This window comes from Aythya ferina (genome assembly GCF_964211825.1).
Source record: "Aythya ferina genome assembly, chromosome: 2".
NCBI classification, from domain to species: Eukaryota; Metazoa; Chordata; class Aves; order Anseriformes; family Anatidae; genus Aythya; species Aythya ferina.
This window is the reverse complement of record NC_140297.1, coordinates 81,487,282-81,514,116: the sequence shown is the minus strand read 5'-3', so window position 1 is coordinate 81,514,116 and position 26,835 is coordinate 81,487,282. Positions and strand designations below refer to the sequence as shown.

At 44.3% G+C, this 26,835-nt stretch overlaps 2 protein-coding genes across 2 annotated transcripts in view; one reads left to right on the top strand and one right to left on the bottom strand.

Moving 5' to 3' along the window:
• Window positions 1–25,647, top strand: part of LOC311431036 (uncharacterized protein) — a 28,921-nt gene extending 3,274 nt beyond the window's left edge. The window contains exons 3-6 of the mRNA XM_084508157.1: window positions 7,785–7,896; window positions 8,497–8,550; window positions 15,967–16,063; window positions 25,445–25,647. Of these exons, the coding sequence (XP_084364283.1) occupies window positions 7,785–7,896; window positions 8,497–8,550; window positions 15,967–16,028 (228 nt within the window). The 3' untranslated portion in view covers window positions 16,029–16,063; window positions 25,445–25,647. The remainder of the gene's footprint in view (window positions 1–7,784; window positions 7,897–8,496; window positions 8,551–15,966; window positions 16,064–25,444) is intronic.
• On the bottom strand, window positions 969–8,586 carry LOC311431030 (serpin B10-like). Its single transcript, XM_084508150.1, has 8 exons — window positions 8,483–8,586; window positions 7,222–7,399; window positions 6,356–6,469; window positions 4,599–4,733; window positions 4,085–4,202; window positions 3,570–3,712; window positions 2,884–3,039; window positions 969–2,011 (listed from the first exon to the last, which is right to left on the bottom strand). Exons 2-8 carry the CDS (start codon window positions 7,387–7,389, stop codon window positions 1,607–1,609), a joined length of 1,239 nt encoding a protein of 412 aa, XP_084364276.1. The 5' UTR covers window positions 7,390–7,399; window positions 8,483–8,586; the 3' UTR covers window positions 969–1,606.
• Window positions 25,648–26,835: the final 1,188 nt, after the last annotated feature.

Below are 26,835 nucleotides of genomic sequence, written 5' to 3'. Positions count from 1 at the left end.
ATCAGTAGATAAGGTCAGCCACAGTCCTTCCAAGGGTGGAGTTTCCCCAGCTTTCCTGGGCAACCTGCTCCAGTGCTGTGCTGCTCACCAGGGGAAAATGTTGTTCCTCAGCATGCAACTCACCCTCCAAGTTTTGTTGCCATTTGCCTTTGGTAAGGATCCAGCACCGCCAAGAGGACATTAACTCTGTCATCTTTGCAACTGTGCTTAAAATAGAAAAGGTGACTGATATTTCCAATGACTTTAAAGGCCTGTGCCTGAGTTTGGATGCATGTTGTCAATGTTTTGTTTCTCCTTGGCCTCCTAGACATGGCTTTTATATGTTCCCGAGGAACACCAGAAAGTGCTTGAGAGGCTTGTCCATGGAGACATGAAGCCATTCCATTGGGCAAAGCACAACATTTTGGAAATGCCACACAGAGATCCTGTGACATGTTTCACAGCTGAGACAGAATGCAGCACTTGTGAGGCTGGATGGGGATGGAATAAAGCACTTGATTTACAACACTGTCCCTGTGCTCCTTCCCATTTGGGAAGCAGAGCCAGAAGAAAGCAGAAAGGACTCGCTGACAGCCGCCAGTCTAATCTCTGCAAGGAAAATGGGGTCCTGCCTTCCCAAGAAGGGATATTTCTAGTGAGATCCTGTTGGTATGTGCATGTGCTCTAACAAGACCCAGTCCTTCCCTCTCTGTTCTAAATTCAGAGAGCTAGGAGTATCCTCTACAGATGTGCAAGACTGTTTAGGATGCTCTCCTTTCTAGGAGAAAGAGCTATGGCAACAGTGAACACCTAGAGGGGGATTTGCGTGTAATCTTCCAGAAGGTGCTTAGAGAGTTAGCATTACAGACTGAATTCTCCAGTTTGATCTTGCCTGCAAACAGTGAAATAAGTGCCAAAGGGAAAAGAAAATAAAGCAGTGCCGTGCTGGGCTGGCAACCGCTGAGTGAAGGAAAGGTTATGACAAAGGAGAGGTTTTCAAGGCACATGTTTTATTTTCCTCCAGTTCTGTGTTGTTGTTTCAGTATTTGCCAATTGATGTAGGGCAGAGATTAGAAAGTCCATGTGTTAGTCCACACAAGAACAAATCACCAGTATCAGGAACACAGAGGAATTTGCAGTTTTATTTCATTACCAGCTGTGCTAGGCTGTGAAGTTCTTACAAAACTGAGGAGGAGAAGGGCTGTGGTTGAGGTGACCCTCCTGGGACAACCAGCTTAGCAGAGATGTAGCAGCTTTCTGCAGGAAGGAGTTTTTCCTGTTTCTTTCCTTCTTATGTGCCAAAGCAAGTGTGTTGGGAAGTACTCTTTTAGATCAACCTGGTCTGTTGTGCATAGTGACAATTCTGGTTTGGAAAGCACTGAAAAGACACATCAATGTTGTTCTGCCACATTTTGGTGCTTAGAGTACCATTCTACAATTTTGGGGTTCTTTGTCCAGGAAAGTGAGCCAGAGGCTTTAATTTATTTTAAATATGTGCTCTCTTCTAACAGAGATTGTCAACAGTACAGGAAAATGGTAAAGTGCACAGGCTGTTAAGAAGCTCTTCATGCTGTGGATTGTGTTTGTTATTGTTGTTGCAGGGGCTGGTTTAGTAACAGTCAGTCTTTTAGGGGGAGCAGAACCTTCCCAAGAAGAGGATGCACTTGGTGCTGTTGTGTCTGATAAAGAAAAGGAAAGGGTGATCTGCTACAAAAATAATAGCAGCACCAAGGCTTCGTGATGTCAGAGCTGCTGAACTGGCAGCTGCTGCCTCTGTACCTTCTTCATTGACTTCCACATAACACTTGTGAAAAACTTGTGACAAAACCAGATCATCTTTCTCTGACATTCCTGTGAAATCAGCTTGACCTTCAATGAAGGCATCTTGTATCCCCATTTTGCTCAAAGCAGATTTGAGGTTATATTTCTCTTCTACAGTGAACCTGGGCAGATACAGCTCCACTTTCATTTTCTCCATTAATTCCGGGCTGGTCCACGCAGACAAGTTTTCAAAAGTCAATTCTCTTATTAGCTGCAGTTAGTTAAGAAGAGAATCAGAAAATTAGACAGTGTTCAAAAACCTGGGCCCTAAAGCTTATTTCTTCTTTTTTTTTTTTCTTTTTTTCTTAAATTGAGAGCTTTTCAAGCTGTTACAAGAATATAGAAAACAGTAGTGAAATACCAACTGTGAGATCTTTTCTACTAGAAGGGAGTATATTGCTTTATAGTAGGTCAACGCAATATTTGAACAGTTCTCAGTAATTGTCAGGGAATATAGCAGGGTTATATGTTTATAAAACAACAGTGTTAACAATAGCCTGGTTGATTTACAGCTCACATTTCTGTCTTTTGTACAGCTTAGAATTTACTGAAAACATTTTTTTTTCCACTCTATGAACACCCACTAACATAAATGAGAATTTAATGAGTTTACTATCTGGAGGCAGGATCAGTGTCTTTACAGAAGGTGGCAGTGTATATATATGTTAGCTCTGGACATACTTAAAAGTAATGGAGGCTGTTCAGTTTGGGCTTTTCTTTTTGAATGAAATCACAGGTCTGAATTGGTACAGACAGTGAATCTCAGCCCGGCTGGCTTTCTGTCCTCATTGCTCTTCATCTGGAATTAGAGCCAGTCTTGTTGGGTTTGGGCTGCCTCTTTCCAGAGGCCATGAGCAACGTTAGGAACCACACAAATGCCATATGCCAAGAGCTAAAAAGATCTCCAAAAGGTCCAATTTCACAGCGTTGGGCAAAGTTTGGGGTTTGCTTTTCCTTGAGTCTGATCAGTGCCCTCCTTCTTATAAATAAGACTGCAGCCCAATCTTTTACCTCGGATGTGCATAAAATAAGTAAATAATGGCATTCTTGTTTCTCACATTATTTGAGTTCTCTGCCCCTTACCTTTTGTAGGCCAGCGATGTCACGCGGTAGGAGGATAAACATGCTGAGGTCATTATTGACATATGGAAGCTCAACAACATCAGTCTGGACTGATTCTATGTAGGTAAAATTAAATTTACCACTCAGGAACATCATTGGCACTGGTTTAGTTGTATGCTGCAACAAATCAAATGAAATGTTTGAAATTCGTACTCTGAACAGCAATGCACTAAGTTGAAATAGCACAGTGAAGGTACATCCTTGTAGCTCTTGGAGGTGGGACACAGGATCTACAGACAGCCCCTGGTCTTCTGGGAAGGTGCTTGGAGGCTAAGCAGGCTACCTGAGCTGTCTAGGATGACACATATTTATGGGAAGTTGTGTTCCACTCTGATTTATTGTATAGTTAAAAATGAAAATGTATAGAACTAGTCTGTACGGTTTTGTTCACCTTGTTTTTCCTGCCTTAAGAGGAAAATAGAAGTTTGTTTCAGGTCAGCTTCTGACAATTATACTTGTGCTTCTGGTGCTAGTATGTGTGTGCAGTCTTTGTACTGAAGATATAGTAAGGAAATTATACCATATGATTTAAAAGAACTAATTTTAATGCTCTTTGAATTTAAAGAATGACAGGAAATTCTTTCCTCCATCTTTTTCACTGTTTTTTCCACATGCAGTCTAATATATAAGGCATTATATTCACATACCGTGTTTATTCTGAAAGGCCTTTGCCTGGTAGCTTCAGCTTCAAACTTTGTTGCCCAAGTTCCTTTGAAGTAGAGTGCATTTACCAGGACTAGCCTGGTGAGTGAATCTATGGATCCAGGAGGCAACAGATTTTGAATTTTACCTAGAGAAAACCAAAAGACATTTACATGTTTATGCAGCTTTACTGTTTCAGAGTAAATGTTGGAACAATTTCTGCAGATGTAAGCCAGGGAAATTATAATTGCTGATATGGCATGCTTTTAACTTGAGATTATTTGTAAATACACGCTAACCTTGATTTATAAAGAAGAGTAAACCTCGTTCCTCTCCCTTTCAGATAGAGGAAGAATTTTAGTAAGGGCTTTCCAGCAGATGACTACTTTAGGAAAAATAGTGATTGATTTACATTTCTGAGATGAGTTGTTTATCTGCCTTGGGCCCCTGGGGTACAGACACATTGTTCAATAGTGAAATTGCCTCCTTTAGGACTAGGAGAGGAGAGGCTGGAGCTTACCTTCAGTCTGCTCTTCAACCCTGGAGTTGATCTCTCTTCTGATTTCATTTGCTGCTCCCATGAAGTCAACTGCTTGTGGCTCTGCATTGTAGTATTTCTTGGCTAACTGTAAGTATTCCTGCATTGCAAGAGAGACATCTGTTTGTTGCCTGCCAATGTGAATGCCAATAAATAACTAGCCAAGTGAAAACACCATAAAAATGACATGGGCTACAAGCAACAGCATTTTGTCAAAAGAACAAATTATTATTTTTAGTGGAAAAATGCAATTTAAGTGTTTTCACCTAACCACATCTGTGAATCATATTGAAATTAGATACACACCCCATAAAAGTAAAATTATAGTGTCTGAATTCTCAGGAAGAGTCTCACAGGAAGTATGTATGTTACCGATAATAATGCAATTGGCATATGTAATGAAAATATTTAAAATTATATTCTTTATGGTTTGTTGTCATAGATAGAACATAAATGTTGATTAGCACTTTATATTATGAATAAATGGCGTACATACCTTACTGAAAGGCAGTGATTTTTCTCCATATAACTGATTGACACTTTTAAGCATGTAATTTTTATTGGGTTTGTTGATTTCCAAGTTGAGTGCTTTAAACCCAGTGTGGATATTGCCTGATTTGCCAATTTCTGTCTTTGAGAGAAGGGAAAAAAAATGTTATTCATTTGTTCTGTAAAGCTGTTCAGATTTCTAATTTCTCTCCTCTTGCAGCTCGGTATAAAGTATTGCCTGTACTGCAATGCAAAAGGTGTACTAAATTGGACAGCTATGAAAAGAATCATTTGAAATTACTAAAAGTTTTAGGTATGCTATAGGCTCTGTAAGAGCCTTGGAATGCAAGTGGTAAGAGCCTGAACTATGTAAAACATTAAAGGGTTTCTAAATGGAGGTTGCAAAACTAAGTATATGCAGAGAGTGAGAGACAGAATGTAATTGCTAAACTATGCATGCAGATTTGGCTGTGTGACTCCTGGTAAGATTTATGAAAGTCGAGTTGCATGGGAAGTTTGCCCCTACCTTTCTTAGCCTTCCTCTAAATGTTAATATTTTGTAAGTTCTTTATGTTGTAGCAATTGTGGTAAATTGTTTATATGGAAATAACAGGATTAAATGAATGTGGACTCAAACTCTCAAACCACCTCAAGGAAATCAAGCTGTGAAATAGTAAACTAAACCTCTGAGTCTGTACTGTATTCATCTTGTCATTACATCAGAGTAAGAGGCATGAACAGACATTTAAATTTCTAAGCTGTTAGAATGGTCCCTTTGCCCTGCCTCCAGTGCTCCCTATTTTTTACAGTTTGGATGAGCATTAATCATGAGGAACAATCCCTCCCTCTCCTGTACATGTAGAATAAATAGGTTGTTGACATAGGCCCCAGAATAAGACTTCCCACTGTGGGATTTGAGTGTGGGATGCAGATTCAAGTTCCCATTCATCAAAACTCACTGCCACTAGGGTTTTGTGGGCAGACTTCAGGGAAATGGCTCACTCCATGAAGAATAAGTATGACGGGAAATAGCAGGGAGAACTTTAGACCACCATGGCTGAATTGTCAGTGAGGAAAAACTGCTTTTACTGACTCAGAGGAATTATGCTTGATTTCCAGATTTTTCCATTTTCTTAAATTATAGTTAATTTGATAAAAGATGCCTGCTATTCTATCAAAGAAATGTCTCAGGAATACGTCAGTTTCCATTTCTCTAAGATTTATGGCAACTATTGGTCTACCTTGGGAAATTCCAATATGCCAATTTATTTTGCTAACTTATTGAATGAAATGGAGACTAATTTCTGAAGTGTATCAAGCATAGGTAGCCTGTAAAAATTAATTCTATTTATTTTATTTTATTTTATTTTATTTTATTTTATTTTATTTTATTTTATTTTATTTTATTTTATTTTATTTTTTGTTATGTTGATGCTGCAATCAAACACGTGGGAGACTAGCTCTGTTATTGTGATTTGTTCTCTCAGACAGGGACCATGCCTTTTCAAAAAGATCAAGAGATTTATTGACAGGGAACAGCCACGTTAGATTTTAAATTTTGCAAATTTGAGGTTAGATTTTGCAATTCTACCTAAAAATGGGAAGTATGTCGTAAGTATTGCATTAGGTGAAGGTACCATAGGATGCTGTACCAATTAATTGTGTACTCTGCATTTGAGGAAGGCAAACACATGCAAATGAAAACATGGAAGGAAAACAAAATGTTACAATGCCATAGCATGATAGCTAGATTTGGTGAGATACCTTCTGGAAACAGGCACGTCGATTTGATAGATGTTCTTCTGTTCTGGAAAAGACTTGCATTCTTATGGTTGTGGTGACATTTCTGGCTCCTTCAACTTCATTAAAGTGAAGTACCTATAGTGGAAATCACAATAATAAATGCAACAACAGAAATTTTGCTGTTTCAGTAAAATATTTCAGTGATGTCATAGGATTGGTGATGAAAAGAGCCAAATTCAGATTTTACCCTTGCATCCGGTCCTGACTGAATATGGAATTTGGTTAGGCTTGAGGCCCATGCTTTCAAAATGGCTTGAACTCACTAAGCTGAGGGTTGCAGGGCAAAACTCTCATGTGCCTGGCATTTCTAGGGGAATTTGCCTGCTTTGAGTTAGCCCCTGGGCTGACAAGACAATGACTGGGAAGAGGCAGTTATCTCCAGATAGGGACTAGCAAAGCAAAGTCTAAATGGAGAGCTGCTACATATCAGAAAGCAAGAAAACACTGGGGGCAGATTCATGCCCTGAGTACCTTGCTCTGGGCACATGGACCTTACTCTGGCTGCAAAGGGGTACATCTAAACTTGGAGCACTTCTCAGAAGACACATGCCTTTTTGTTTTGTTCTGTTTTCCCTGCTTCCTAACAGGAGATCTCTCCTTTCTTTGAGACCATGCTGCCCCTCTTTTGTCCTGTAGCTCAGTAGTTAGCTGCTGCCTTAGCAGGTGGGACAACTTCTTTTGCCTTAGCAGTTGCAAACTCACCAGCTCCCATTTGTTGGGGGCCTCTGTTTGAGGAAGCTACAGTAGGCTCTATCTTTTGACCTGCACAATAGAGGATGCTATTCCAAGAGATCAACCCTCTCAGACCTTTCATGGCCCAGACTCACCTTTGCCATCTGATCTGCAGTGTTACCTTTCGCTCCCAAATACACGGTAGCCAGGACAGATGAAATACTCAAAGGGGCAAACAAAATATTCTTGTTGCCATCTTCTTGACACTGATGTTTGAAAAAGTCAAGAGCAAAGTTTGTGTTTGCTTTATTTAAAGCTTCCATTATTCTGAACCTGCACAGAAAGGGAGAAAAGATGCTATTAGGTAAGCATTAGTTGTGACTGCTATGTATCTACAGATTTCTTTTCACTTTTTTTTTATATATATATATATTTATTTTTATTTTTGGGTGATTTGAAAGCTTTCTAAAAGTATTTTCAAAATTTGTGTCCTTTATAAGATTGCTAGTGCAGCACAGTGATCCCCTGCATGACTGAGATTCACAGGTAGTGTATGCAAATTAGACCAAAGGCAAAATCTAGACTGTGCCAGGTATTTTCTTCATCTCTCCTATGACCTCAGGGAACTGAGTGAAAGTGTGCTGGCCTGTCAGTACTGCTACACTATTCGTTTCTGCCAACTTTGCTATTCATAGTGTATGAACACTCCTTCATTCAGCAGAAGTTCACGTGGAGAGACAGATATCCACGCAAAAGACAATCAGGAGGAACAAATGAAAACTCATTGAATCGGCATGGTTACACTGTTGCACCACCCCAACTTCTGCATGGTAAGAATCCTAAATTCCCTTTTGACTTTCAGTAATTTCCTGAAACTCTGTCTTATGGTGCTAGACCAGGTCCTAACTTCTCAATCTTCAGCATGACAAGGTTTCCTTAATCAGTAGACCACATGTGCTGCTATTTACTGTCTGCATTGTGGTCGTAGCTGAAAGCCCTAGGCATGGACTAGGAGCTATTCTGGTTGGTATAGGATGGCCACAGAATAAATTGTTCTTGACCTCAGCAGTTTGCAAACCAGGAGCTGTCTGCATGTACATGAGAACTGAAGAGCACAGGTATAAATTAGCCAATTTAAGCAAACACAGTAGTTCTCACTTTGCTATGACATATATGCTAGCCAGTAAGCTCTAGAAATTACACAACTATGTAAAATAAATTGCTCTTCCTGTATATTTCTAAGACTTTGCCTCTTCTAGACCATACCTGTACCATCTTAGTAAAATATTTTCCCAAGCATTTGGGAAAATGTTTCCCATTCAGATCCCTGTTGCCTTTTCTCTATGCATTTGTCAACAAATTAACATCATCCAAGAGCACATGAAATAAACAATCTCTAGAAATAATGACAGTTACCTTGTTTTGTGCAGGGAGGAAGACTGCTGCTCTGGGTGTCTCCAATGTTTCTGCAGTTCACACGAAGGGTAGGCTGAATTTATACTCTGCCTGGCCAGTTCTGCAAAGGTTCTTATGACTCATAAGTATGCAATTTATTTTGCCCTGAAGGCCACATCCCTATGGAAGAACTGAATCATCTCAGAGTAGGATGTGAAGTGATGGTGAGAATGATACCACAGAAAGACCTTACAAAACCAACTGCAGAAATATTTCTATAAACATTTTTGTGGCAACAGGCTAGTAGCAACTTGAACCATAACTACTTGAAACAACATTTCTTTTGCAATTTGGAGGATAAAAAAAAATAATCAGTAGCTGACCTGCTTTTATGATTCCTTTAATAGAAAAAAAATTCTGAGGAACAGACAATGACATCATATTTGTGAGGTTTTTCTATTGTCCGTTTCCTACTGATAAAGTATTTGTCACTTCTGGTGGGTTTTTATTTTAGCAAAAGGAATTTTGTTAACCTTGGAGAATTATAAAATTGTACAACCAGGGAAGTATTTTCACTGTGAGACACTGAAGGTTGAGAAACAAGCATCAGACTGTTGGTTTTCTTATCACTGGCAATGTCACTAGAACATGATGTGGGTTTTAGATTAGACTTCTCTTTTCTCCTGTCTCAGTTTCCCTGCTCTAATCTGAAAGCTGCTGTTTGACCTATATAACACCTAAGAGATGTATTCCTTACTTTCAATTCCAGAAAATTTATATTCTGTCAGATACTCTTTTTCTTCTTGCCCTGGCTACTAGAACATCTCCTTCCCTGACTCTTCGCGCAGTCGTGTTGTTGTCTGTCTTTGATGTCCTGTCCATATACACTCTCACCTCTGACTGAAAAATTCTGTGTAATCCTACCTTTGCCCTTTATTTTATTCTTTATCTCCCTGTTCTGTTGATATTATCACCCGGAATACAAAGATAGGAACTGATTGTATTTCCAGGGCTTCCTCCTCAACACTGAGTAAGACTCAGTCCCAAGGTCTGTCCCCTAAGCATAAACTGCCTTCTGAGACCTTTATTCTGCCCTACTATCCATCAGTATTTAACATAGGCTTATGTTATAGGAAGGTAGCTGGCACAGAGACTCCTGTGCTAAGGAACAAGATGTGTGAGTTCTTGCAAAATTAGTTGTAGGGCATAAGATGTTGCTGCTGCAAAGGGCACCTTGCCAGTGGTGAACCTTCTCAATGTACCTTGGGAACTGAAAGCTTTGCTAAAGTTGTTTTCCTACTCGTGAGCAGCCACATAACTTTATTAGGATGGTGTTTTCCTGCCCCTCGGGTGTTTTGAAATTGTAGCTACACAAAAACAGCATGTTTCAGTGTGGGTTATAATTAGATGCATCTGTTACGTTTTCCAGAGAACAGGAAAGGTGTTCACTGCAGAATTAATTGCTTCCATTGCGCCTGAGAAAGTTGTAATTTGTTTATATTGGCTTTAAGTGATTTCCAAAGCCTAAATGATTTGAGTCATCCTTGCAAATTTAGCTACGTTGTTGAACAAATTATAGATACAGTGGATCAACTTCATCCCTTGGAGCAATTCCTAGGATTTTCTGGTTTTAAAGCGGGGATGAATTTAACTTGTAACACTGATTGCTGTGTTGCAGGAGGCGGCTGAGGTGTCCTGTATGTGCAGAAATGCTGGATAGGACTGAATGAGGGACACCAGAAGGCACGCGTCTCAGTGGGTGGTGCTGCGGCTGACTCAGTAGCAGCAGCTCTCCCACTCTATGTTAAGTCAACACACCAGCACACTCCAAGTTTTATATTTGTGCTGGTAGTATCCTTCCTGTGGGAAGTAAACCAGTAGGCTCATTCACTGTGGTCATTCATGTTTCCACTCGGGCAAGACATCAGCGCCCTGGCTAGTTCTCAGCTGCATAAAAGCATTTTGTTTTCCTCCAGTTTCAGTGTAACTTAGCACAAGTCAATGTGACTTCTTCCTCACACAGTGTGCTGTTCTGTTCATTGGCACCTGGGCTCAGGAGTAGGTGAAATTTTTACTGTCTATGTAGAACACTTATAAACTGCTCTAAAGGCTCTTGTGGGTCTTGAGAAAAAGATTTGGTAGCTTCTGTTTTCATGGAATTTTAGGATACAACTTGCCATGGCTGGTTTTTGTGTTAATCAGTAGGTTATTTTAGCTACCAGCTCTTCGTAGTTCTTAAAAATCTGATTTAAATCAGACCTTAGGTGTTCTATATTTCAAAAGAAAAAGTGATGTTGGAAGTAAAGCTATTCAATTTCTCTGGCATCTAATATTTTTTACCAGCAACAGCACTATTTATTTACTTGGGAGGGAATAATTTCAGGTTCATCCAGCAGAGCACTCTACCCACATTTCTGGCTCAGGCAGAGCCGGCCAGTAGGTTTTACACGTGAAAGAGTTTTAAATGTCCCCAAACCTTTCTAAGGATTTCAGGCACGGGGAAAAGAAGAGTTCTGAAATCTGAGAACATTGGAATCCCATTGGAGGTCTGATGTAACATTTCTTTAACCTCTGTGTGATTTAAAATTAAAAGTTCGACATTTATTTTCATAACAGCTCTCTTATTGGCAGGGACCAAAACTGTAACAAGGACAGGGGTGCAGACACTGAGGAGATGGCAAGGGTGCTGGATGATGGGGTGCTGAGACTCCCCTATGCTAAGGAGGTGCCTCTGTCATAATGTCATTGAGGGTGCAGCATGAGCTTTTCCTAACCTTGTCAATTAAAATATAACAATACCTCTATGTTTCACCTAGAACGGTTGTCACAGGTTTTGCTTTATGTTCTTGAAGATTTTTATGTGGGATAAATTTGTATCATCCTGATAGGTTTTTTAAGTTTATAAGAGTATCTGTTTTCCCTATAAAGCTTTGGTTGGGAACACGTGTCTTTATTTTAAAATAGGGTAGATAGCTATCTGTTATGTACATACTACACGTAAGTTTTCAAGCCTTCCCTTGCCAAGCAATCTTTGCTGACATATTCTAACCGTATTTAGACCTTATGAGTTGCTAGAGGTGTGGCGATGTTCCTGTATAGGTATTACTGAGGCAATTTGCTCCACACCTGCAGAAAGCAAAGGTGTGGTGAGATTTGGCACATGAATTAAGCACTGGCACAATTCATCAAAGTGCTCTATTACTTCTGTGTGCTTTGGCTTAGAACACTGCTATAAATACAGGCAGTGTTTTTCCTGAGAAATTCAGTTTGGTTAACTAGCGCAACACTACTGAGGAAGGACCGGTCTCTGTATCTGAAAAGAGATAAGTTTATCAGATTATGAACAAATACGCTGTTTCCACATCTACAATGGTGCAGTATTCCTTTGAATGATTCAGATGGTGAGCATTTTTAATGTAACCCAGGTAGTAGTTAACATCAAAAATATGAGGAGCAGACTGAATTTCTCAATCGCGATGCATGATACCGCATTGTGAGTAATGACGTACATATGGATTGTATGCACTTTAGCTGAAACTTGTCGCTTTTCTGAAGAAGTTTCTCAAAGGGTGTAACTGTACGTCAACTGCACAATTGCTGAATCAGAAAGCCAGTGCCTCCTTGGTGTTGCTGAGAGTTTCCCAGGATGCAGTGCTATAGTGCAAGGTGTACATGCTGTGGGATGAAGAATACAAATACCAAGTCAATGCATCCTCAAAATACAAGAGTTCGTCCTGAACAGGAGTCTTGCACTGATATGCAAGAGCAGGATATAGGGAACGGGTTCTCTTTTAAGAAATCCATTTAAACATTTGCTATTTTTTCATTCAACTTGATTGCAAATGCTCTTGCCTGGTGGCAGTCAGTTTTCAGGAGGGAAATTTCCCAAATACTCACTTGTGGAAATGTACTGGCAATCTTTGCTATTCCCTGATCTGCTTGGCACCTGCTTTGTATTTTCGCTTTTTAGGCTACTATTGGGACTGATGTGCAACACTTGATTAAATGCATATATGAAGGCAGCAAGCCTTTGTCCTGGAACACAGTAACCCCCAAAAGGAGTCTGGGAATAGAATTTGCCCCTCAGAAAGACAGGCACCTTGGGAAGCTGGATTGTAATTTGTTAGCATTTGCCTTTGTCATTGCAAGATCCTTCCCCCTTTTCATCTCTCACATTCTCTCCCTGTTGCACAAAGTAGCTCAGTCCCTTGAGACCTGATGTGCTTTTACATGATTCAAGCTAGCAAGCTCTGCATAGTAGTGACCGAGTAGAAATTAATGATGTGATACACACCAAGTAAGACAAGATGATCTCATATTCCCTTCTGCTTTCAGACAAAATGAGGTGCAAAGTTTTGATTTTGCTCCTCAAGCCTTTGTGAGAGATGCATTTCTTTGTCTATTGTCCTGCAAAAGTATGGACTTCCAGGGCATTGCACTGAGGACTTTCTTTTGAAATATTCTGATGATCACATACTCTTTTTTACCACAGCATTTCTGAACTTTTTGCAGTTGGAATTCAGCTATATGCAGACTTCTGTGGCTCCATTATCTTTTGGACTGCTACATTTTGAGTCTTTCATGTCTTTCAAAGCCAAAAGCATAACACCCAATGTGTGGTTTAAAACTAGTGTCCCCTTGAACTGCTCTAGACTCTTCTTTCTTCTTGATTTAGCTTCACTTACCAGAATTATGACTTTATTTTCAAATGCTTTCTTAATATCTCTTCCTTTCGAGGTTGCTAATTCCTTGTCTGGGAACACAGACAAAGCCTGTTTAACTTGGACTCTGCATTACAGAGTCAACGTCTGGCTAAGAAATATTATCAGAGTGCATTCAAGGAGAGGCAAAGTAGTTGCTCTCTGTGGCTGGAGGAACAGCATTCATCAGCCCCCATCCCATCTTCTGCAGAGGCAGCTGAGATGCAGCTTGGCCTCTGTAGTTGAGCAATACAGGACTTTATTGCGTGACAGATGGTCCCTCCAGGCAGTAGGAGGAGAAGAAAGGCTCTCCTCCCACTCCATTCTTTAGTCCAAAACCTTTCTCTCCCTGGCCTTTTTCCTTAGAAACAGGGCTTGGCCTCAGCCCTGCCTGCTTCCTTCATTGCCCCAAGAAGCAGACAGATTGCTGAAGGGCAAGGAGGAAAAAGGAAGATGTGGTGAGGATGGGGGTAGGTAACAGCTTGGGGAAGGGGAGTTACTGGATAGCAATTAACTGTGCCCATGGGAAATGAGGCAGAAGAAAGAAAGAGAGGAACTACTCTTACATCCATCCCTGTGAAGCTTCATGGTCCCTCTTCAGTCTTCCTTGGCCACCTTTAATTTTCCATATCTCTGCTTTCCTTACAGGAAAATGTGTTACTGTGACATCTTGTTATTCTCCCTCTCCCATACTGACCTTTATTCAAAGCTGATAAAAGCTCTGTGTACTTTGTCACACAGGTAAAATTCTAAATTTTAGAATTTAATTTTAATTCTAAAATTTAGATTTTTACCTGTGTGACAAAGTTGGCCTTCCAGTGTAAGCACTTGCTCCCTTCTGGGATCACATTCCTGTTATACGTAAGGTGCCACTGCTAGAAGTTCATTGCATTGACTTCAGTCTGTGTGTTGCTATTGCTAACATTTAGCAAAAGTAGCAAAGTGTGTGAGTTGAAAAAATAAAAGCTCAAAATGAGTTTGGGATACTTTTTTTTTTTTTTTTTTTCCCCAGTAGTACCATGCAATTGTGAATGTTTGCTCATTTCACAGGACAGTTAGACTGTATAGTATTTATCTTGTGATATTTAAAAGCATCATAGGGAGGAAAGGGAGGACAGACAAATGGATTGCAAATTGATATTCACATGACAGAAAAATGGAGTCAAAGTATAAATTATGCTATTCAGACTAAAAATGTGTAGCATGCAGCTACATATATCTGACATTTGCACCTAAGTGCTGTTAACCATCCCAGGAATTTGTTGTTCACATGGTGACTAAGCGCTGTTTAGGATTTGCAGAGATAATCTGTAGACTTTGGTTCAAAAGGGGTTAAAAGTCAGGCAAGACAGTGAGAGCTTTGTGGGCTGCAGGAGAACCAAAATGCAGGAACTGTCAGGGCTCATCCTCACCTGTGACCAACTCTCATTTGGTCTTCTTTGGAGAGAAAGCCAAGCCAGCCAGATGGCTTCCACTAATTCTATGTGAGTGACATTGGGATTTATCTTTAAAATGAAATGAAGCAGAAGGCTGTGGGTTCTCCAGCCTTCAAGATATGCAGCACTTGGCTGGGAATGTTTCTTACATTCCTATGTATTTGAAGAATTAGGGCTGAAAGAAGCAGTAGGACCCTAAGGCCATATTCTGTCATCTCTATGGAAACTCATTACGTGAATTACCTCCCTACTGGTGTCAAACTGCAGGCAGGCAAATGGGTGTGGTCTCCTCTCTGTGCAACTCACTAATCCATGGTGTCTCTTTGCATGTGTGAAATTGCATGTGTATATGGGGTGTGGTGGCAGAACAGCGAAAGCCTCTTCTGATGGGTCCTAAAGCTGCGAGTCTGACCCTTCTGTGACTGTGCTGAAAGCGATTCTGGGGACAAAAGGGAGAGTGATCCAGCTGCACATCATGAGACAGGGGAGAGACAGAGGCTCTGGTGTGCACTGCTGACTGGTTTGCCTCTGTGGGGTTGGAGTGAGGAAGCTGTACCCTCCTCTGTTAGCACAAAGGAGAGGAGTTATTCCATGCTATCTTTCCTCCTCTGTGTATGAATGGACAGACTGCACAGTTGGTTAAGGCCGTAGCTACTGAAGACAAGAACACGATTGTCTGCTGCTCTTCAGGCAGAAGGAATCAAGAGACAGGACTGGCTCTGTCTGCATACTGCAGTAGACGCACTTTTTTGCATCTTCTGTGCGTGAAAAAGTATGTTTTAACTGATAAGAATCTGAAGGGCCTAGAAATAATGCAGTTTTAGAATAAATCTGGTATAAACTGAGTGTCCTGAGGATTTTGAGTACTCCATTTCCATGGCCAGACCAACAGAAACTCCAGGGCAATAGTAAACACAACTTTATCTCTCTTATCATGAATTTCTCCACTTGTTATCTCCTGACCAGCAATTTACAGGAAAGTGAGGGAAAATATTTGAACTATTTATACACCAGTGAAGGTGGTGCCATGTTAACTTCGTTCTTTTGCAAGATCCTGCTTGCTAACAGCAAGTTATGGCCCCTAGGGATGTTTTACCTTGAGGGAGGGAATGGGGGCAAACTACAACAAGTAGAACAAGCAAAATACTGTGGGGTGGAGCTGACAAAAAAAAAAAAAAATAGAAACAAAAAAAAAGAAACAAAAACCTACCACCACAGACCATCCACCACTGGTGCCACGCTTTACATACTGAAGTGAGGAAAGAGCATAGCATCCTTGCAGTAACTTCATGCCTCAAAACCCTCCTCTGTCACTCTTCCTGCACTTCTGTGACAGTTGCTTGCAGGTCTGTTTCCTTTCTTATTTCAGGACTGGAAGAGGACTGGAAGACGGCTTCATGGACAAAACAGACTTGGCTTGGGGAAGAGTAATTGAATTTATTGCCAACTGATCACTAAGCAGAACAGTGAGAATTTAAAAACTTTAAAACAAACAAACCAACCAAACAAACAGAAAACCATCTCCCCACACTACCTCAATCCCAGGCTAAACCTCAGTCTCGATTCTTCTATCTATTTCCCACAGAGCAGTGGGGGGTGGTTGGAGGATGTCGGGGAATGGAGGTTGCAGTCAGTCTACAAAAATTTGTCTCTGCCGCTCCTTCATTGTCACTCCCCCCAGACCCCTGCTCCTGCGGGGGCTCCTCTGCATGGGCTGCAGCTCCCCCCAGACCCCCTGCTCCTGCGGGGGCTCTCCATGGGCCGCAGCCTCCTCCAGGCCACATCCAGCTGCTCCACCGGGGGCTCCTCCACCCACGGGGGGGCTGCAGCGTGGAGATCTGCTCCATGGGGGACCCATGGGCTGCAGGGGGACAGCCTGCTCCACCGGGGGCCTCTCCCTGCACAGCCCACAGGGGAACTGCTGCTGCCTGCCTGCAGCACCTCCTGCCCTCCTGCTGCACTCACCTGGGGGGGCTGCAGGGCTGCTTCTCCTCTCTTTCTCCCTGTGAAGCAGCTTTTTTTTTGTTATTTTTTTTCTCCTTTCTTAAATATGCTCTCACAGAGGAACAAACGACATAGTTTCTTGGCTTGGCTCTGGCCAGCAGTGGAGCCCTTATCTAACATGGGGCAGCTTCTAGATTCTTCTCACAGAAGCCACCCCTATGGCCCCCTGCTACCAAAACCTTGCCACGGAAACCCACCAGAGCAAGTCTTTCGGTGAAGAAATTTTTCGTAATAACCAACCGAAACGTCCCCGGTACAACTTCAGGTTTTTTGTTCTTGTCCTGTCACTTGGGGCTTGGGAGAAGAGAACGATTCCCACCTCTCTGGAGCCTCCTTTCAGCTTACTGTAGAGCACAGGAAGGTCTCCCCTGAGCCTCCTTTTCTCCAGGCTGAACAACCCCAGCTCCCTCAGCCGCTCCTCACCAGACTTGTTCTCTAAACCCTTAACAAGCTTCAGAGCCCTTCTCCGGACACGCTCCAGCACCTCGAGGTCTTCGCTGAACACAGTGCTCGAGGCGCGGCCTCACCAGAGCCGAGCACAGAGGGACAACCGCTTCCCTAGTCCTGATGGCCACTCTATGTCTGATACGAGCCAGGTGTATAGATATTTATATGCATGGATATACAGCACTAGTACATGTTCCTTGGAAAACCGGTCAAACTCTCTTCAAACCCTGTAAATTGATGATTTCCTCTAACTTGCACTGACGCTTCAGCTGGACCCTCTAAATCCCGTTTTACTGCTTCTGCTTCCTAAGCAGGTGACAGAAACTCCTAACCGGAGAGCAGAGGAGTTGTAGTCCTGTATACAGAATCACAGAATCACAGAATTTCTAGGTTGGAAGAGACCTCAAGATCATCGAGTCCAACCTCTGAGGCAATATTTGCAAGTTTTGCAGATGCTTCCCTTGCTCAGCTGCCATCCCTATGTTAATCAGTCACCCGATCTTTGGCCTTCCAGCAAAAGTCTTGATGCAGTTCTTAAGGAAAGTTATTTCTGAAAATCCTCAGCCACCTCTGTGCACGCCAACCCTTTCATGGCACTGTGCAATGCGCGGATGGCAGCGATAAATCAGGTTGTGGAATGAATGGCAACGTGTGGGGAAGGCATTTGCAGGTGGCTTCGCGCTGTTTCGCAGGTCCCTGAATTAGAGGTAATGAGGAAAGAAGCGGGAGAAACAAAACCTTGAGCAAGGCTGAGATCAAGAATTGGCTACAGTGTTAAAGAGGACCTTTGGGCAGTGGGCAATTGCTGGCTGGCTCCAGGCGCGTGTCTGAGGGTCTCTGACCAACTGTATGATAGATTCGGGCACGTGGACAGCACGTGGGGCTACGGGGAGAGGACTTGTAGGAGTGAAAAAGGGCAATAAACGCCTCCTGTTCAAGAGCTATCAGGAGTCTGTGTCTTGCGTCCCTTCAGCAACACAAAGATTTGGCTCCAGATCCAAAATGTCATGTATTTGGCAATTTTATTTATTTATGGTAGCATTCCCCACCCCTCCCGTCCCCTCTTTTCCCATCCCCCAACTCCCCTCCCCTATGCTCCCTGTCCCTACACACCCCTACACTCCCCTTCCCTATACTACCCTACACTCCCCTTCGCTACACTCCCCTTGTCCACACTACCCTACACTACCCTATGCTCCCCTCCCTTACGATCCCCTCCCTTATGCTCCCCTACACTCCCCTCCCCTATCCTACCCTACACTCCCCTAAACTCCACTCCCCTACACTCCCCTATACTCTCCTACGCTCCCCTCCCCTATACTATGCTACACTACCCTATCCTACTCTCCCCTAACCTCCCCTACACTATCTTCCCCTCCCCTCTTCTGCCCTCCCCTCTCCTCCCTCCCCTCCCCATCCCCATCCCCACCCCCATCCCCATCCCCACACCATCCCCATCTTCATCCCCATCCCCATCCCTATCCCCATCCCCATCCCCATCCCTATCCCCATCCCCGTCCCCATCCCCGTCCCAACCCCGTCCCCGTCCCCGTCCCCGTCCCCGTCCCCGTCCCCGTCCCCGTTCCCGTCCCCGTCGCCTTCCCTTCCTTCCCCTCCCCTCCCCTCCCTTCCCTTTATTCCCTCCCCTTCCCTCCCCTCTTGTCTTCTTCTCTCTTCTTTCTTTCAGGTAGCTTCAAATCTCTTCAGCCGTTCTCGTAGCTCCTATCCCTGGCTGATTCATGGGAACCCATCAGCAGCAACCAGAAGCGCTCCAGCTGCTGTGTCAGGAGGTGAGCAACAGTCTCCAAGTGGGAATTGCTGACTTCGTTCTGTGGCTCAGACAGGTGCCTTTCAGTTCCACCGTGGCCTGGACGTGTGCTCTTGCTGTGTCCCCACCTACAGCGCAGTTCTGCTTAGAAGCAGCAGCAGGGTTTGGAAGTAGTCCCACTCCTTCCCTTTTCAGTGGTTTAGCTTGGCTAGCCGGGTGGTGTCTGTCAATAGAAGACAACAACGAGCTTTGGGTTCGAAACAGCTAACTGAGTAGTTCCTTTCCACAAGGGCGAGGAATATTTACCCCTTCCTACTGGAGGCTGCAGTGTCAGAGATAATGACAGGTCCTTCAGAGAGCTTTGAAATATCCCTTGGGGATGCTGAGTCCAGAGGACCAGAGCAAACCTGTCTAAAGTACACCGTGGAATGACTCGGAATTACTTCCTAGCAGAAGCATGTGTCCGATACGGCTTCAGCTGGTTTCAGCGTTCTTCTTCACCTCATACCTAAATTAAGATGAGAGATCTCAGTGAAGATGGAAAGGTTGAGAACTAGAGAAATCCCTGATGTGCTTTGAGAACTTCTAAGAACTGAGTACTGAATCAATCCAATGTTGTAACATTAAGGATTGGTTAGAAAAGCAAACGTTAAAAACAAGGAAAGGGGAAGAACAAGTCAGCTTTCTTAAAGTATCTATTCTATTTAAGGTATCTTTAAAGAAGTAAATAAGTACTGAAATATATGTGCAGATAGAGCGAGAGAGAGAGAGAAATATACAGAAACCTAAGAAACTGCTGTGCAGGTTAGCTTCTTGCTCTCTTTTCTAAAAGTCACAGTGAATACAGCATCTGTGTGCATTACAAGCATTACCCTCAGTCCACCAGAGGTACACACGAGAGGACAGCCTGCAGGTTCCGGAGGCAAAGAAACTGCTCTGGCTGGCTGTGAAGAGCCAAGACAGAAGTTGCTGTCAGGGAAAAGACACACAGAGGGGATGAAAAAGACGGAGTGTGCTTCCGACCTTCACAACTTCTAAGCAAGCGGAGATGAGGTTGTGGAAGAACCAAATAAGCTGTTGATCTAGAAGCAGCCTGAAGATTGTCCTTAAGCAGGGCCTTGCATTCTCCATTTTTACAGCATTGCTTGCCTTCAAGTGCACGATCATGATTTTATTAACTTTCTACCTCTACAGAAATGCACCGGATTCTTTCACAAAACTTACGGGTGGTACTTGGAAATATTGGTCAGCATTCTCTATTTCCTTCTTCATCTCAATTCTCTTTTGGCCTGTGAAGCTTTCCAGATCAGAGGAGAAGATCCACGGTAATACGGAGTTTTAGATACTGCAAAGGAAATGAAGAATCTTACTGACAACTCTTGTCAACCTCACCTGCAACCATCACAGAAAAGAATACCGAAAGAGCACCGCTTTATCATGGGAAGCATAAATTGGAGCATAGGTGTCCTATAGCTGAAGCGAGGTGAAGCAGGTTCCACACAAGGTGAAGGAGCACACCCATAAGCATTTCCATAAAGCTGTGTTTTCAAACAAAGGGTTTAAAGACTTAGATTTTCTTACAAGTGAAGAATGAAAAAATAAAAAGAAAGAAAATTACCAGGACATACCGTTTTCCTCTAGCTTGCTTTGCTTCCTTCAGAATCTGAGTCTGGAGTGACAATCAGGGAGCAGCATTGTGCAGAAATGCCAAAGCCTCCCCAGCTTGCTGTAGCTTCATCAACAAGGGCTTTGATACTGCTGCCTCCTCAGCAACATCAGCAATTTCCGAGGAAAGCCGGTGGCCATCAGGTCAAATAGGACTGGGAAATCCCTCTTGCCACAACTTCACACTCACACCAGAGTTGGCAGGCAGGCCGATGGACAGAGAAGCGTCTGGAAGAGTGTTAGAAAACAGACTTTAGAACAGATTTCCGTCAACCCCGGAAAAATTACTTGCTCATCCCTTCAAGCTGAACTCTGAGTAGTAGAAGTAGGGGATCCCAAGCCGCATTCCTGACATCTATGCTGCAAAGTCATCCAATGTGACATGTTACTGTACCAGCCTGTTACGAACAGAAACAGGACTTTGAGGTCATGCTGTTTGATTCGAATTAAGCTCAAAGAGTTAGTCCTTTGACGTGTTTTTGTCTGCAAGTGTTTTCAGTGTTTCCCAGACAATGTCTCCAGCAAGCTAGCTGCTTGCTTCATTTGTTCTGTTCTGTTCCGTTCTGGTTTGTTTTGTTTTCTCAGGAAGGTTTCTTAGAGAAATGAGATTAAAGTGATCATATTGTATGTCCATCCCTCCCTCCCTCCCCTTCGCTTGTCCAGAGCTTTTACCTCGTCCACCAGCTTGCATGAACTCGGTCAGAGGCGCAGTTGTGTCCAAGCCATTCTGTTCCTAGACGTGTTATGAGAACAGACAGCTCAGTAGTGGGGAGAGGACGTGCTGCTGTCTGCAGTGTGACCTCAGCGCTTACCAAACAGTAGGGAATACACAGAGAAGGGCGTTAGCAGAACTTCAAGCACCAGATACGTTTTATGTGGAAACCGTATCTCCCAAGATAACCCTGGACACAACTCCATAATCAAAATGGATTCATTTCTTGGTTCATTCAACTCTTAGGTTTTAGTTTTAAAACATTTCTGTCTTGGCTTAAAGCACTCTTCCAATCTCTATTTCCAGTTACTATGATTTCCTGAAATAGCGAATCCCACTTTTTCCTTTTACAATCTCACAGTCTCTTCTTTTTGACCTCTCCCCAAGAAACTTAGCACTGCTCTCTTCATACTTGACAACTAGATATGGAGCTGTGTCAGCCAGAAGGAAGGTTCCTTCACACCTTCCGCTTCTTACGGTATCTGGGCTCTTACCTGTACTCTTACTCGCCCTTCCTACATTAGCACAAAGACAGCTGTTTTGGAGATCTGATGTCTTGTTTTCCAGAAGCTGTCCTGAATCACCTTTACGAGAGCTGTCCCACGCTGTGAGCATAAGTCTTGCAGTCTGGCCAGATATTTGCCTTCTAAGTCAATAACCAGATCTGTTACAAAGTTAAGAACATGTAATTAATGGAAAGGAAATCCTTTTATTTGGATCCCAGTTCACTTTTGTGGTTTTTTTTTTTTTTTTTTTTTTTTGATTTGTTTTGTTTTGTTTTTGTTTTTGTTTGTTTGTTTGTTTATTTCTAGACCAACAATGAATTGTGGAGAACCAGCAAAACTCAGGTGACAAATGAAATGAAAAATGTTAAGGTCAGGCAGCTTGCCCACTGCCATTGCTACCCTGAAAGCAGATGGAGTGCATCTTCATACACCACAGGCTGAGACACTACTCGACAGGCCAGCCCATGTGATGAAGTCCATTGCTGTCCTGAATTTGAACGTGACAGGGGGACTCTTAAGCCTCTTGTTTATGCTTTAGTACTTGCGGTCTATGGGAGGACCACAGCACACTCTTCTCTGTCTACCCTTATTTGTTGATCGTCTGTAGGAAGGAGAGAACGTGCAGAGGCCCTCACCCGTACATTGGGTCTGTTCTCACTCTGTGCAGCTCCATCATTGAGCAAAGTACCAAACTTGAGGCTTCTGTAAGGACTTTACACAAACTACAGAATACTAAAATGAGGCATTCACAACAAAACCACATTTTTTTCCTCAGCCAAGCATCACTTACAGAAGGGCATGGGCCCTCTCTGTGCGCCTCAAGGGGAGATCCACAAGTCCTCACGTGGTTTCATCGCATCCAGCACCCTTCTCTGTCCCTCCCAGCTAAACGTGCACAGAGGCAGCTGCTCCCAAAGTGCAGTGGTGACATGATTCAGTTCTGTTTCTGAAGTCATCACCGCAGGCGCCTCGCAATGACAGCACAACACTCTCAGTTGCTAATGCGTATGTCTCAGAAACAGCTGGAGAAGTACCACTGTGCCCAAACTGACTTTAATTAGAGTAGTTCCGAAATTATTCTCTGGACCCATACATCTGTGGAAGGTGTGTGATCAATCTTTTCCTTGAGAAAGGACTACAGACAAAAAGAGCTTGATTCTGATACGTTGCCCGTACTTGTAGAGCAGCTCACCTTTTATTTCCATGTAAGAAAAAAGAAGGTGAAATCAACAATTCCCTTCCTCTGCTTTGGGAATAGGAAAGAACCCCAATTCTCCAGGAAGCCTGAAAAAGGAAACTGTGCATTTCTTTGTTAAACACCTTGTTTAATTCCTTTAAAGAAATCTTTCCCAGGACTTTGCAACTGCGGTGGTCTGAATCGGGTGGGCAGCCGAGTTCCACCACGGCCGCTCTCTCACTCCCCCTCCTCAAAGACAAAGGGGGAGAAAATACGATGCAAAGGGCTCAAGGGCTGAGATAAGGACGGGGAGATCGCTCAACAGTTATCGTGACGGGCAAAGCAGACTCAGCAGAGTGACCCTCAGGGTCCCTCCCTGCCCCTGCTCCCCATGGGGTCCCTCCCACGGCATGCCGTCCTTCCCCAGCTGATCCCACACGGGCTGCCCACAGGCAGCAGCTCCTCAAGCACTGCTCCCACACGGCTCCGTCCCACGGGGTCCATCCATCCATCCCCCAGGAGCAAACTGCTCCAGCACGGGTCCCCCACGGCTGGGCGGCAGCTCCCCCCAGACCCCCTGCTCCTGCGGGGGCTCTCCATGGGCCGCAGCCTCCTCCAGGCCACATCCACCTGCTCCACCGGGGGCTCCTCCACCCACGGGGGGGCTGCAGCGTGGAGATCTGCTCCATGGGGGACCCATGGGCTGCAGGGGGACAGCCTGCTCCACCGGGGGCCTCTCCCTGCACAGCCCGCAGGGGAACTGCTGCTGCCTGCCTGCAGCACCTCCTGCCCTCCTGCTGCACTCACCTGGGGGGGCTGCAGGGCTGCTTCTCCTCTCTTTCTCCCTGTGAAGCAGCTTTTTTTTTGTTATTTTTTTTCTCCTTTCTTAAATATGCTCTCACAGAGGAACAAACGACATAGTTTCTTGGCTTGGCTCTGGCCAGCAGTGGAGCCCTTATCTAACATGGGGCAGCTTCTAGATTCTTCTCACAGAAGCCACCCCTATGGCCCCCTGCTACCAAAACCTTGCCACGGAAACCCACCAGAGCAAGTCTTTCGGTGAAGAAATTTTTCGTAATAACCAACCGAAACGTCCCCGGTACAACTTCAGGTTTTTTGTTCTTGTCCTGTCACTTGGGGCTTGGGAGAAGAGAACGATCCCCACCTCTCTGGAGCCTCCTTTCAGCTTACTGTAGAGCACAGGAAGGTCTCCCCTGAGCTTCCTTTTCTCCAGGCTGAACAACCCCAGCTCCCTCAGCCGCTCCTCACCAGACTTGTTCTCTAAACCCTTAACAAGCTTCAGAGCCCTTCTCCGGACACGCTCCAGCACCTCGAGGTCTTCGCTGAACACAGTGCTCGAGGCGCGGCCTCACCAGAGCCGAGCACAGAGGGACAACCGCTTCCCTAGTCCTGATGGCCACTCTATGTCTGATACGAGCCAGGTGTATAGATATTTATATGCATGGATATACAGCACTAGTACATGTTCCTTGGAAAACCGGTCAAACTCTCTTCAAACCCTGTAAATTGATGATTTCCTCTAACTTGCACTGACGCTTCAGCTGGACCCTCTAAATCCCATTTTACTGCTTCTGCTTCCTAAGCAGGTGACAGAAACTCCTAACCGGAGAGCAGAGGAGTTGTAGTCCTGTATACAGAACCACAGAATCACAGAATTTCTAGGTTGGAAGAGACCTCAAGATCATCGAGTCCAACCTCTGAGGAAATATTTGCAAGTTTTGCAGATGCTTCCCTTGCTCAGCTGCCATCCCTATGTTAATCAATCACGCGATCTGGCAAGTCTGTGTCTTGCATCCCTTCAGCAACACAAAGATTTGGCTCCAGATCCAAAATGTCATGTAATTGGCAATTTTATTTATGGTAGCACTCCCCACCCCTCCCATCCCCTATTTTCCCTTCCCTCCACTCCCCTCCCCTATGCTCCCTGTCCCTACACACTCCTACGCTCCCCTCCCCTATACTACCCTACACTCCCCTTCGCTACAATCCCCTTAGCTCCCCTCCCTACCCTGTGCTCCCCTCCCTACCCTATGCTCCCCTCCCCTACGCTCCCCTCCCTTATGCTCCCCTACACTGCCCTCCCCTATCCTACCCTACACTCCCCTAAACTCCGCTCCACTACACTACCCTATACTCTCCTACGCTCCCCTCCCCTATACTATGCTACACTACCCTATCCTACCCTCCCCTAACCTCCCCTACACTATCTTCCCCTCCCCTCCCCTGCTCTACCCTACCCTCTCCTGCCCTCCCCTCCCTCCCCTCCCCTGCCCATCCCTGTCCCCGTCCCCATCCCCGTCCCCGTCCCCGTCCCCTGCCCGTCCCCGTCCCCGTCCCCTGCCCGTCCCCGTCCCCGTCCCCTTCCCCGTCCCCGTCCCCAACCCCATCCCCGTCCCCAACCCCCTCCCCTCCCCTCCCCTCCCCTCCCCTCCCCTCCCCTCCCCTCCCCTCCCCTCCCCTCCCCTCCCCTCCCCTCCCCTCCCTTCCTTTTATTCCCTCCCCTTCCCTCCCCTCTTGTCTTCTTCTCTCCTCTCTTCTTTCTTTCAGGTAGCTTCAAGTCGCTTCAGCCGTTCTCGTAGCTCCTATCCCTGGCTGATTCACGGGAACCCATCAGCAGCAACCAGAAGCGCTCCAGCTGCTGTGTCAGGAGGTGAGCAACAGTCTCCAAGTGGGAATTGCTGACTTCGTTCTGTGGCTCAGACAGGTGCCTTTCAGTTCCACCGTGGCCTGGACGTGTGCTCTTGCTGTGTCCCCACCTACAGCGCAGTTCTGCTTAGAAGCAGCAGCAGGGTTTGGAAGTAGTCCCACTCCTTCCCTTTTCAGTGGTTTAGCTTGGCTAGCCGGGTGGTGTCTGTCAATAGAAGACAACAACGAGCTTTGGGTTCGAAACAGCTAACTGAGTAGTTCCTTTCCACAAGGGCAAGGAATATTTACCCCTTCCTACTGGAGGCTGCAGTGTCAGAGATAATGACAGGTCCTTCAGAGAGCTTTGAAATATCCCTTGGGGATGCTGAGTCCAGAGGACCAGAGCAAACCTGTCTAAAGTACACCGTGGAATGACTCGGAATTACTTCCTAGCAGAAGCATGTGTCCGATACGGCTTCAGCTGGTTTCAGCGTTCTTCTTCACCTCATACCTAAATTAAGATGAGAGATCTCAGTGAAGATGGAAAGGTTGAGAACTAGAGAAATCCCTGATGTGCTTTGAGAACTTCTAAGAACTGAGTACTGAATCAATCCAATGTTGTAACATTAAGGATTGGTTAGAAAAGCAAACGTTAAAAACAAGGAAAGGGGAAGAACAAGTCAGCTTTCTTAAAGTATCTATTCTATTTAAGGTATCTTTAAAGAAGTAAATAAGTACTGAAATATATGTGCAGATAGAGCGAGAGAGAGAGAGAAATATACAGAAACCTAAGAAACTGCTGTGCAGGTTAGCTTCTTGCTCTCTTTTCTAAAAGTCACAGTGAATACAGCATCTGTGTGCATTACAAGCATTACCCTCAGTCCACCAGAGGTACACACGAGAGGACAGCCTGCAGGTTGCGGAGGCAAAGAAACTGCTCTGGCTGGCTGTGAAGAGCCAAGACAGAAGTTGCTGTCAGGGAAAAGACACACAGAGGGGATGAAAAAGACGGAGTGTGCTTCCGACCTTCACAACTTCTAAGCAAGCGGAGATGAGGTTGTGGAAGAACCAAATAAGCTGTTGATCTAGAAGCAGCCTGAAGATTGTCCTTAAGCAGGGCCTTGCATTCTCCATTTTTACAGCATTGCTTGCCTTCAAGTGCACAATCATGATTTTATTAACTTTCTACCTCTACAGAAATGCACCGGATTCTTTCACAAAACTTACGGGTGGTACTTGGAAATATTGGTCAGCATTCTCTATTTCCTTCTTCATCTCAATTCTCTTTTGGCCTGTGAAGCTTTCCAGATCAG